Source organism: Pyxicephalus adspersus, chromosome 2 (genome assembly GCF_032062135.1).
Source record: "Pyxicephalus adspersus chromosome 2, UCB_Pads_2.0, whole genome shotgun sequence".
NCBI classification, from domain to species: domain Eukaryota; kingdom Metazoa; phylum Chordata; class Amphibia; order Anura; family Pyxicephalidae; genus Pyxicephalus; species Pyxicephalus adspersus.
In genome coordinates, this window is record NC_092859.1 from 155,518,632 (window position 1) to 155,531,342 (window position 12,711).

Genomic DNA, 12,711 nt, shown 5'->3' on the forward strand with positions numbered 1-12,711 from the left:
TGGGGAAGTATCACAAAATAGAAGGCGGATATGAAATGGTGAGTAGTAAGGGTTTAAGAGACAGAAGAAGATGGGTAGACAAGTTTGTAGCATTGGATTTTAAGGGATCTCTTTTAAATAATGCTGCTGCCAGACTCATCCATCCTTCCCTCCGCTCCTCCTCCGCTGCATCTCTTTGTAGTTCTCTCCATTGGCTTCCATTTCACCTTAGAATCAAATTTAAGCTTCTGTGCTTTGCTTTCAAATCCCTCCACAGTTATTGTCCCACTTACATTTCTGACATGGTGAAAAAATACTCCCCCTGCCGCTCTCTCCGCTCCTCCAATGACCTTCTAATGACTTCCTCGCTTATAACCTCATCACACGCACAGATAAAAGACTTCTCTAGAGTTGCCCCAACTCTCTGGAATGGTCTTCCTCGTCCTATTCGGCTTGCTCCTTCTTTCTGCTCATTTAAAAGAGCTCTCAAAACCGATTTTTTCAAACTTGCCTACCCGTCTTCTTCTGTCTTTTGAAACCATCACTACTTCCCACCACTACATATCTCCCATCCTTTTGTGTGTGAAATTCCCCCACCTACTGGATTGTAACCTCTTCGGGGCAGGGTCCTCTCCTCCTGTATCACTGTCTGTATTAGTCTGTCATTTGCAATCCCTATTTAATGTACATCGCTGCGTAATATGTTGGCGCTATAAAAATCCTGTTTATTATTATTATTATTAATAATAATAATAATAATAATAATAATACTAATAGTATTAATAATAATAGTTGGAGGAGCAAAGAGATAGGGGGTATTTTTCTATCAGGGCAATACAATAAGTGGGACAATAAATATGGAGAGATTTGGAGACAAAGCACAGAAGCTTGAATTGGATTCTGAGGTGGATTCCGGACACGAGAGGCAATGTGTCTCTGTCCTCTGCAGAGGGGTTAGTGGTGCTGTGTCCCTGCATTTCATTTGCGATGACATTTGCATTACATCTTTGATAAGAATATATAAATATAAATATATTTTGATAAATACTATATGTGATTTTTTGAAAAAAAGTCTCCTCCTTAAGCAGCCTGCTTGTATGGGAATAAATAAAACATATAGGTATTATAGGCAGTAGGATTGGGCTTCCAGCCCTCAATATTTGATGTATAGATAACCCTTTACCCATATTTAAGATTTGGATAGTGATTCTGAGGTGAAATAGAATTGTTATGGCAATAAGCGTACAGTAATCAAAGTATTGCAAACCAAAAAAAGGATTTTGTGTAAAGACCGGTAGCCCAAAGCACCTAGAGTTCACTTTTTATCACAGCAGAGCAATCAAATAGCTGCAATTGACTTTGAACTTTGAGACCTCTGTGCCATACCTAAATGGAACAAAGACAATCGCCATACACAATCATCTTTAATAAATAGCTAAACTCACCAAGTACTTTGCTTCCACAAATATTTTATTGCATGCAAATGGATATATGTAAAAAATATGATGTGGTTAATGTTGGCATTTGCAGTGGTCAAAAGCAATATTTCTTTCCTAACCTCAGTCTGTGTCTTACAGGAAATAAAACATATATAATAAGCACCAGTACATTTTACACTGCTTATATACTTGCTAGAGGTCAGAAATGAAGAAGACATGCATATAATGCAACACATAACCTAAGGCACTCAAATGGTGGAACACATGCAGGCTGATTTAATAAAGCTCTCCAAAGATTGGTGAAGATAGACTATCATAGGAGAACCTTGATGATCCAGCAAACCTGGAATGGATCTGGTGTAGGCTGAAACCATTTTCCCACCAATGGCAAATTATATTTAAGAAACCTATTTCAGGTTTCCTGGATCAGGACTACCATGATAGTCTATATCACCAGTGTAGGAGAGCTTTAATAAATACGACCCATTGTGTCAACACAGTATCATCAAAATAAGGCAAAAAAGGCAAATGTTAGTCTCGCAAATGCAGTGATTGAGCTGATGAAAGGCTTTGGAATAATTTGTTTTTTTGTAACCTTCCACCTTACATATTTTGCCATCATCACTAGGAATGTTCTATAAATGAGTCCCCCAGGCCAATGAGTTCTCTTAGCTTGTTGGTATTTCAGCAGGAAATTGTGAAGATTGTGGATTCAGTTTGTGATGTTGCAAGTTTTTCCATCCTTGCAGAACAGTAAAATAATAATTTTCCATTCATTATAAAAGCAATTGTCCAGATGTTGTACACATCCACTGACATTGGTGCAAATTTCCTGATTTTAAATACCCAGGCTGCAGACTTTAAACCTATAGACATAGGTAGAAGATATTTACTGCAGATTTCGGGAGAAAGGTGATTCACAACAAAGAAGGATGGCTGCAGGGGATGCAATCACAGAGCTCAAAGAGCCATGTTGCCTTGAACGGTACACGGTTAATTTTACTGAAACAAGAGGTCCTAATATGGCCGACACTTCTGTCAGAAGGATAGTCCCACGAGTAAGCATTGTAGAATTCCCCTATATCAACATTCTACGTAGAAACACCATTATACTTTCTGATAAACAACTCGTGGGAAGAAGGAGCATCAAAAACCATGAACGTTGTCATTTTCTATCAAATAATCCAGCACTGGCATAGTTTCTAGTTGTAGCTCTTGGTGGGCTCCAATTAAATTAGTTTCAGTCAGATCTTAACACTTTCACTGGTCAACGGATGACAAGACATCGCTTAGGAGCACAGATTAAAAAGGAGGTATTCCATGATTGTAGAACTTTATTGTGTACTGCAAGAATGCTACAAACCCATAACATTGTTTTGAAATCAATGATTGGGTGTTTAGTTGACGATTGGACTATTTTTAGAATGTCGTGCTTGTCACATATACATTTATTTCTTTGGTAAAGACATTCTATTTTATGTTTTTAAATTTGAGCACTTTGAAGAATATCTTCTGCTGATGGAGGGCTAGGACAATGGGTTAAGTAAGATAGCAATGGGCAGTATAGACTAACCATGCAATAATAGGCCTAAGGTAATTATATATGGTGCAATATGAGGGGGATAATTTATTAAAGCTCTCCAAGACTGGACAGGATAGACTATCGTGGGGGAACCTGGGCCATCCAGTAACGTTGGAATGTGTCTGGTCCAGGATCTAGAAACCCTGACTGAGAAACATTGTCCTTACATTTCTATGTTTAGTTGATGTATTGATACTTTTATAACAATGGAGCTGACAAGTTGAGTTCACTTAAGCTGAAGATAGGATCATACTTTATCCAGCCTTGGTCACCGTTAAAGCTGAGAGTGGAGGAACGGATACATTATCATCTCTGTTTTGAGCCTTGTGCTGCCCATTTCTCTTGCAGGCTCCATGGCAGTTTTGACACCAAGGGATTTGTGCCAGTAATGTAATTCAAGCAGCTCAGTCCTGGCAGGAGTCTGTCTTTGCCCCCTCTAGTTCCATCAGAAGGTCACTTAGTTCTTTGAGCCAGGGTGATTTTTTATTTCTTTAGAAAGGTTTACAGTCTTTTAAATATGGCACTTTATTGGCTTCAGTGCTTCCATAGATTTCATCTGGTTTTACCTGTGTTGTGTGGTAAGACCAACCTTTGGGTAGGCCACACACAGCGCTCTCATTCTCTTGGCACAATCTGGTCAGCACTTTTGTGATTGTAAAAAAAAAAAAAACAGTTCAAAACATTATACAAATAATAAAAAAGATTACAAAATATTAAAAGGACCTTTAATCTGCACTATGCTATCATAAAGGTGGTCTAGTGATAGTAAAAAAGTGATAAAAAAGGAGTAACCTAAACATAACACTGAATAATATAGCACCAGAACACATGTGGGTATAATTATCAGTGCAAAAAAAACTTTAAGGCCATTATTTATGATTAACCCTTGAAAAGCTGTAAACAAGAAAACCAACCAAAATGCTGCATTTGCCACAGTCGTCTTTGGTAATGGACACATTTTACAGTTTTTCTCAGGCATGTCCAATAAAGGTAAAGACCAAGAAGAAACTGGTCGCCTTTCTTTATGTCCCATTCCTAGCTTCCCAGCTAGGAATGAGACATAAAGTAAACTTAATGACAAAAGAACAATTAGAAGGCAGTTGTTTTTGGTACATGCCATTAATAAAAGTTTTTTTTCGCAAGAGAAGATAGATTTAACCACCCTGGTAACCAAGATCTGTATATATGTAACACTGACAAGACCACTGTTTTTTTTTGCTGCACAGCTGCGATAGATAATATTCACAATGACAGAGCACAGCATATATTTCAGAGCATTTTAAAGCCAAGATTACACTGGGAATTTGAAAAAATTTTGGCTTTCACCAATTTTCAGATCATTGCACCACAAAATACACAAAAATACAACTGAAAAAAGTTACACATGAACTAAAGAACATCCTTGGCCCAGAATTATAGCCATTATTAGGTGAGCGCTGGTACTCAGTGACACACATCTGGTGAATGATGGTGCTTAGGTCATTGCTCTCTGTTAATGTGGTGGTGTTGTTTTCCTCATTGTGCTTGATTACAATTTTGGTCATGGTAATATTAAAACAGTCATTGACAAACCTTTCTTTAGTCACATTTTGATTTCCCTGGTATTTGGGTTTGTATATTTTGTTGGCTATTTGGTTGTGGAAGGTGTTATAGTACTGATATTCCTCATCATTTTCTAAATTGTAGGATGTGTCAATGATAACATCTCCTAAGTCAAAATCTGTGACTTCTCCCTCTTTGGCTCCCTTTCTTGTCTTGTTGTAGTTGCTCCTTTCAGTGTTATATTTGTGGCCACGACGTTGATGCCAATTAATTCTACGATTGTGCTGTTTCCGGGCACCTCCTGTGTTTTCTGGGTAGGCTGGTTTCTGGTCATCTCTATTCAGATTAATATTTTTGTCTACTGAGTAGGCTGGGTTCTGGTCATCTCTATTCAAATTGATTTCTTTGTCCCCTGGGTAGGGTTGGTTCTGGCCAGCTCTATTCAAATCGCTGTCTTTGTCTTCCGGGTGGGCTTGGCTCTGGCCACCTCTATTCAAATGCCTGTCTGTGTCTTCTGCCTGGGCTTGGCCCCGTCCCCCTGTGTTCCATAGGCTGTCTGTGTCTCCTAGTTGAGCTTGGCCCCGTCTCCCTGTATTCGAAAGGCTGTCTGTGTCTCCTGGTTGGGCTTGGCCCAATCTCCCTGTATTTGAAAGGCTGTCTGTGTCACCTGGTTGGGCTTGACCCCATCCCCCTTTATTCCAAAGGCTGTCTGTGTCTCCTGGTTGGGCTTGGCCCCGTTCCCCTGTATTCCAAAGCCTGTCTGTGTTACCTGGTTGTGCTTGACCCCATCCCTCTGTATTCCAAAGGCTGTCCGTGTCTCCTGGTTTGGCTTGGCCCTGTCTACCTGAATTCCAAAGGCGGTCTTTGTCTCCTGGTTGGACTTGGACCCATCCCCATGTATTCCAAAGCCTTTCTGTGTTACCTGGTTGAGCTTTACCCCATCCCCCTGTATTCAAAAGGATGTCTGTGTCACCTGGTTTGGCTTGGCCCCGTCCCCATGTATTCCAAAGGCTGTCTGTGTCTCTTGGTTGGGCTTGGCCCTGTCCCCATGTATCCCAAAGCCTGTCTGTGTTATCTGGTTGGGCTTGAACCCATCCCTCTGTATTCCAAAGGCTGTCTGTGTCCCCTGGTTTGTCTTGGCCCTGTCTACCTGAATCCCAAAATCTGTCCCTGTCTCCTGTGTGTACTTGGCTCTGTCCCCCTGTATTCCAGCGGCTGTCTGTGTCTCCTGCTTGGGCTTGGCTGTGTTCTTCACTATTTGAATAGCTGTCCTCGTCTCCTCTGTGGCTCTTGCTCTGTCCCCCTCTATTTGAGTAGCTGTCTGTGTCTCCTGTGTGGCTTGGTTTCCGACTGCTACCACTTTTACTTGAGCGGCCAAGTTTTGATCCACCTCTTCTGGCTTCTGTCAACATCGCAAGTAATAAGACAAGGAGAAGGCAGGTCCAAAATGTTTTTGCCATCTAAAACAAATATGTAAAATATTAGAGTATATTTTTGGCAATAAATTGGATCTTTTAATCCAAGCCATATACTGCTAAACATTTAAATGTTCTATACCCATATATATAAATATCTTTATTCTTTATTCACTGGCTTGCGGCCATATCAAGTTACATCAAGTTCAGAACATATTTGGCTGCATTTTCCCCAATTCATGGTTGAGTAGTTGTGCTGAAGATTTAGGGGTCTTTATTAGGCATCAAGGCCTGGAGTGCCTTGAAATAAATGGCTGAACCAAACGCTCCAATTAAAAGGTAGGGACTATAAATACGAGGGGGTGCTGAGACGTTCCTGGCTTTGCCCCCTTCCAGATGAAATAGAAAAATGAGTGTGGGGGCATATGACAGCCTAATATCTTAGTATGTAACTGTACAAACATCAGGTCTTTGCGATTCCTAAAACTGTTTTTTCTTTTTTCTTCTTTTCCTGGAAAAACAAAAACTTCATGACAGCCCCTAACTTGTTCTAAATATCGGCTCCTGCCAATGTATTTTGTATACAAAAAGTTCCTGCCAAAATATTGATTCTCTTGTCTTCTTCAGTGCCTTTCTGTCAAAAACATGGTCCTGACAACACATTTTTTTTTCAAAAATCTCCTTGACGAACACTAATTGTATAATGTAATGAAAATGTAAGGTCTTGTTGTAGATATAGGAATATAGGGTCCTGACTATGCATTCATTTCTTCAAAATTCTTTAAAAATTGCTTCTATTGGATGAAACCTAGCCTTGACTGAATTTATGGTTTTGCAGACTTATACCTTCTAGCCTAGTTCGAATAGAAAAAAAAAAATACCCTCGTTCCCTATAGTGCCCCAGCTTTTTAGTGTCTTTCAGCTTCCAGTTTGTTCCAGCTTTGCAGTTCCCCTGAACTGTGTCCTAGGTTTCCAGTTTTGTACCCCACACATTTCTGTGGCACCATGTAGTGTCCTACCCCACTTTGTAGCATTCTAATTCTGTCAAAAGCTGGAAACACACTACTTATAGTAATTGAGGGAATTGACTTGACTGCTGACATATTGTAGGGGAGCTAACCTGAGACCGATAGAAACTGGGTGCCATATGTGACTGCTACAGACATGCTTCATTGGCCCACACCAGGCATTTATCATTGACAATGATGGGTGTATTCTAAACCAGCGGTCGCCAACCTTTTTGGTCCCACGGACCACTAAAATTACCGGCTCCTGACCATGCATGCGTGGCAGCTGGTTGTCAATACAAGGGGAGGAACTCAAAGTGACACTCCCCCATAGTGACTTCATCGCAGATCTGAGCCTGTGATGGGAGAGTCGCCGGGTTGAGTCCTGAGCCAGGGATTTGCACGGGGGACATGGTCCACGGCTCTGGCTGGTGACCAGAGCCGCAGACCCACAAAATCTTCTTGTGGACCACCAGTGGTCCGCAGACCACCTGTTGGTGATCGCTCTTCTAAATCACATGCAGCTACTACAAAACCAAGCAACTTCTAATGATGTGCAGATTACCAATGATAAGCAAATATTATCAACAGGCAGATATCAGTGACATGCAGATAATGCAAGGTAAGTATTAACAATGACATACAAGTAATACCAGCAATGGGCAGATATCACTAACGACGGGCAGATATCTAAAACATGTAGATATTAATACAGACATTCAGATATCAATGACAGGCATTGATATCAACAAGAGACTCTACTACTAAGAGGCAGATACTCCAGTGACAGGTACTCTGATTACTTGCAGATATCATAGGGACAGACTGATTCCAATGATCAGAATGCATATGCTTGAAAAACAGTTGGGCAAAGTTGCGGTTGACAAAGCAAAGTGAAAGGAATATATATGATTATGATATATGGCAGATAAATGACAGCCGGAAGGTGGAAGGTAGGTAGGTGACAGGTAGACCAGTGACAGGCAGTATGTGGTAGGTAGATATGCAACAAAGCATGTGACATGCAGTAAGTGGCATATTATTGGTAGTGTAATGGAAAGTATAAAGTGCAGAAAGGGATAGACAGATAAAATGTAGGTGATGTGACCGGCGCATAGGTGGCAGACAGAAATGTGACTGGTAAATAAGTGAAAAGCAGTGAAATGGGAGGCATATAAGTGACCGTCAGTAGGGGCAGAGGGCCTATTGTTGGGGGTAGTCAGTATAGCGGGCTCACAGGGAAGAAAGGGTCAGCCAAGAAGAGAAGGCAGTTAGGATGGAAAGTAGTGGCCATGAAAGAAGGGCCAGGTAAAGCAGAACTATCATAACATTTTTAACAATATAAAAAAGGGTGTAAAGCCTATTTATCTAATAATCACATGTGTTTTTAAAATGTTCAATACATTTTTTTTAATTTTTTATTGCAGCTGTAAAGACTGAAATGGAAACCCAGAGATGCCTGGGATACATATGTCAAATATCCCAGGATGCCGAGCATTCACAGAAGGAGCTGTTCTAGAATGTAAAAAAAATTGCGCCGTAAGATCATGACATTTTCTACTACATTTTCAGGAAACATCATCAGATCCTGCACCTGTGCAATGTGAAATCAGGTGATGTAAGGAAAAGAAGGAAGAAGCCAAAAGAAGATGATAATGCTCGTGCAGGAGAAAAGGAAAAATCTAGGACAGCGCAGGACCAATTGGAATCTGATTGTGGAAGGGTTGGGGGCCATTGTGATTATTTATTTTCTGCATTGAGATACAGGAGGTAGTCAGGATAAATATAGTAAGTTAGGATAACAGGGTAGTCAGGAAAATGCGGGACAGTTAGGATGGGGAGAGTGAGCTAGGATGGGGACGTTTGATTGGACGAGGAAGGATCAGTCTGGATGTTGTTTTTAGTTTCAAGAAAGGTCACCTATGATGGTAGGGGTAATTGGAATGTAAAGCACAGATAGAATTAAAGGAAGAGGACACAGACATAGAGGGCTTGATTTATTAAAGTGCTCCAAGGCTGGAGAAGTCACATTTTCAACAGTGAACCCAGGTGATTCAGTGAACCTGGAATGGATCTGATCCAGGAGTGAAAACATTTGCTAACAAATAGCAAATGACTTAAAAAAAACATTCCATTTGCTGGATCACCCAGGTTCACTGATGAAAATGTATCTTCTCTAGTCTTGGGGAGCTTTAATAAACGTGGCCCAGAGAGTCAACAAGAACAGTGCAGTCAGACACAATATACAGAATTTTACAGAACTTAATTTACTACTTGCAGAGACAGTGCAGACAGAATTCCCATTTCACTGCACCATCCCAGGATTCCCACTGTTTCTCCTGCATAATGAATGTGTCACTACATATAGGTAGGTACTGTGAACTACACTGCTGGATCATCTTCAGAAAAACACCTCTCTGTACTCTAAGAGAAAATCTGGGCCTAGTCTTGCTATTTCATATGGTCCTGCAGCTGATCGATAGTTGTAAAACATCTGTACTCTCTCTTACTATTTCTAATACATTTCAGTCAATTCTTTCTCATTAAAGTGGTCCTACTGCTTGTCAATATTGCACTGTTGTATCATCTTCAGTCTCTTTATTCATCAGGCCTGATATATCAAAGCTCTCCAAGACAGGACAATATAGACTATCATGGATAAGCCTGGGTGATCCTGCAAACCTGGATTGGATCTAGGATTTAAAACATTTGCCAAATAATAGTTAAGGAGAAAAAAGGAGGGGTTAGTGGCTAAAAAAAGCTTCAATAGACTATAATTATGCAGTCAATTATACATTTCACATACATGATTACAGACAGTACGTAAGGCTCATCCATGGCCCATTAAACGGTCATGGGGTCTGAATGTTGGTACTATATTTCAGATTCCTAAACAAAATACTTGCAACTGTGTTTGTTCTTTAAAGTAATATACCCAACGCATTTTGCCATGGCGGGCTTCTTCAGTGGTGATTCTTTGATGCATGGTCTACATAGATCAGGCATGTCCAAAGTCTGGCAAGTGTAAAGTTCGGGGGCCAATTGCGGCCCGTGTTCAGATTTCCACCGGCCCGCAGCCTCTGTCATCTCAGGGAATCCCCTACATCATTATAGCGTGTGTGTGTTGTGTGGGACCCGTACGGACCACGCCCACTCTGATTCCAAGAACTTGCTCTGCACGGAGCTGGCATTGACACTGGTCTCCGTGCACAGGGAATCCCACGGACGCACACGAGCCACGCCCACACTAACCCTGGTTAGTGGTCAGCCCTCGCACATTTTCACCTCACTATATCTGTCCCTCTTTGCAAAAAGTTTGGACACCCCTGACATAGAGGGATAGGCGATACATCAAAATATGTAAATATACGTTCTGAAAATATAATATACATAAACAAGATACAATATACTGTTTACAGATACCGATACATTGTATTTATTGGTATAGTGACAAAAGTGTTGATTGTCATAAGATAAGTAGATATTTGCTCCTTATATATTAGGATGAATGTTCATACTATAGTTTAAGGAAGGTGTGAGAAATATATATATATTTATTGAAACATGTTCCTATAAACTGAATTGTAATTATCTCTGCTTTCCTAATTTCTGAACTTGTAAAAGTATTAAATAAAAAAGGTATTTATAGGAAATATACAGGGTGTGTGAATATAGATGTATACAAATTCAAATAAATAAAGTTCACTTTCTTTTGTATCAATGTTTCTGAAAGGTTTAAACGGTAGTGCAGGGCAATTTTACACAACAGTGCCTGAACAGAAGTTGAAAGTATGCATATAAGGTTAGCTGTGTACCAGTACTATCATTTGTTGAAAATAAATATATATGTAAAATTTATAGATACATTCACTTACAAATGTTTGTGATCATTGGAATTCTTACTTCCAGGATCAGCTGTGTGGTAATTTGTGAGATCTATGAATGAGAAATGTACATACCGGGGAGGGGGAAATGTTAACAACCCATGTGAAGTCCCTATTTATTTCCAAAGAAGTATCAAGAAAGGGTGGATCAAAATAGAGTTCTTACCCTGCACCCTGGGACCCGAGGGAGAACAGTCAGTAGTCTGTGTGAGACACACAGATATGATGGTGATGAATTCTGCTGCTGCAGCCGGAGATTTGGCTATGGGAGAGGTGGGATTATTAGCGTTCTTGGGGCTCGTGCATGTTACCAGTATGTGCACGCAGCCCGACGTTGCCCAGGGAACAAAGGCTGCTGCTTGCCGTGGAGAGAGCTGTCCTCACATCAACCCATCTCCACAGAAAGGAGTTGATCTGCTGATCTATTGTCAGCAAATCATAAGGGGGAGTGTAATGGACACACAAGGAGACAATATAGGTCTCCTATTGATGTCCAAAGGGCCTGTAAGGCATCCACAGTCTTCACTTTTAGTAAGCCCCCGCTCAGCCTCGGTAGACTGGATGCATCTCCTAGCACTTGGTTGCCCCCAGGATGTACTGCACAAGGGATGGTATCTGGGGATGGGCTGACACCAAGCCAGGAGCCCACAGATAAAGCAGTACCAAGATTCTAACAGAGCAAAGTCCAGAATACAGAGCAGAGGTCATACACAGTCAAAGGTCAGTACAGGCAGAATAAACTCACAAAGTCACAAACAGACAGGGTCAGCAACAGTAAATCAGACAAAATCCACTCCAGCAAGGTTAGCCCCGCTATAAGCTACAACAGGCACTGGTGACTTTGGACAGAGAGCCTATAAAGTCCCAGCAGCCAATAGCAGTGTAAGACTGGGTCAGGAGCTAATTGCCTCTGAAATCCCCTTCAGCTGTGTACAGCCTCACAGAGTGGTGCTGGAGATGCGAAAAATACATCAGGCTGCACAGCTAAAGGGAAGCAGGGGCTTCAGCTATGTTAGCTTTCCTGGCTGCTGCAAATGACATTGTTGGACAGAATAAACAGTGTTTCATATTGTGATGGCTCACAGTACAGAGTCGCCGGACAGATGATCATATCCTAACAGCGGCATAATGATATGGCGCTGGGTAACACCCCTAAGTCCCGATGGTGGCAGGGGATCTCCTCTGAAGAGCCCGAGTTCAGCCTGTGTGTATGGGTTCTGTATGTGTTATAAGTATAAATGTAGTCATGAATGGGTATATATAAGAATAATCACATAAAGAAAGCCATCTGTAAAGTACATGATCGGGTAACCCAGACCCCTCTTCCCCCTACCCCTTCAACCCCCTACCAAAACCTCCACCCTTCCACCACTTGCCAACCAACCTTCTCCTATTCCCCAATAATTCAACGGACATCGATTGGGACTTAAAATTGGTTGTCAAGCAGCTGTTTATTAAATAACACATTTGACCACCCGACCATTAAACCCGACCTTGGTTCGGGTTTAAAGATTTTGCAAAAATTGATAAACCCGAATTTTGACGGGTGGTTAAATCCCCTCACTTGCCTGGTCCCTGCTGTGATGATCTGTTCTGTTCCAGCATCGATCTCTAAAAAAAAATACTCACCTTCTCCCTGCAGCTCCTCCGGACACGTTTGTCCTCTTCTGTCTTCATCCGGCAAGTGCAGTGACGATCACCAGGGTTTCCCCGTGACGTTGCTGCATGCGACGGTGCGGGCGGGAGGCGGGGCTGGAAATTCAAATCACTTTGCATTGAACTCAATACAAAAAAGCTGTATTGAGTCCAATACAAAGAAATCCTTATATAATATACATATAATTGTATTATATATATATTATA

The 12,711-nt window shown here is 41.2% G+C and overlaps 1 protein-coding gene across 1 annotated transcript; it reads right to left on the reverse strand.

The window, feature by feature from the left end:
- Positions 1 to 1,428: 1,428 nt before the first annotated feature.
- LOC140324747 (uncharacterized) lies at positions 1,429 to 11,284 on the reverse strand. The gene is made up of 2 exons (XM_072402841.1): positions 11,015 to 11,284; positions 1,429 to 6,002 (listed from the first exon to the last, which is right to left on the reverse strand). The coding sequence occupies exon 2, from the start codon at positions 6,000 to 6,002 to the stop codon at positions 4,338 to 4,340; it is 1,665 nt and encodes a 554-aa protein (XP_072258942.1). The 5' UTR covers positions 11,015 to 11,284; the 3' UTR covers positions 1,429 to 4,337.
- Between the last annotated feature and the right edge of the window lie 1,427 nt (positions 11,285 to 12,711).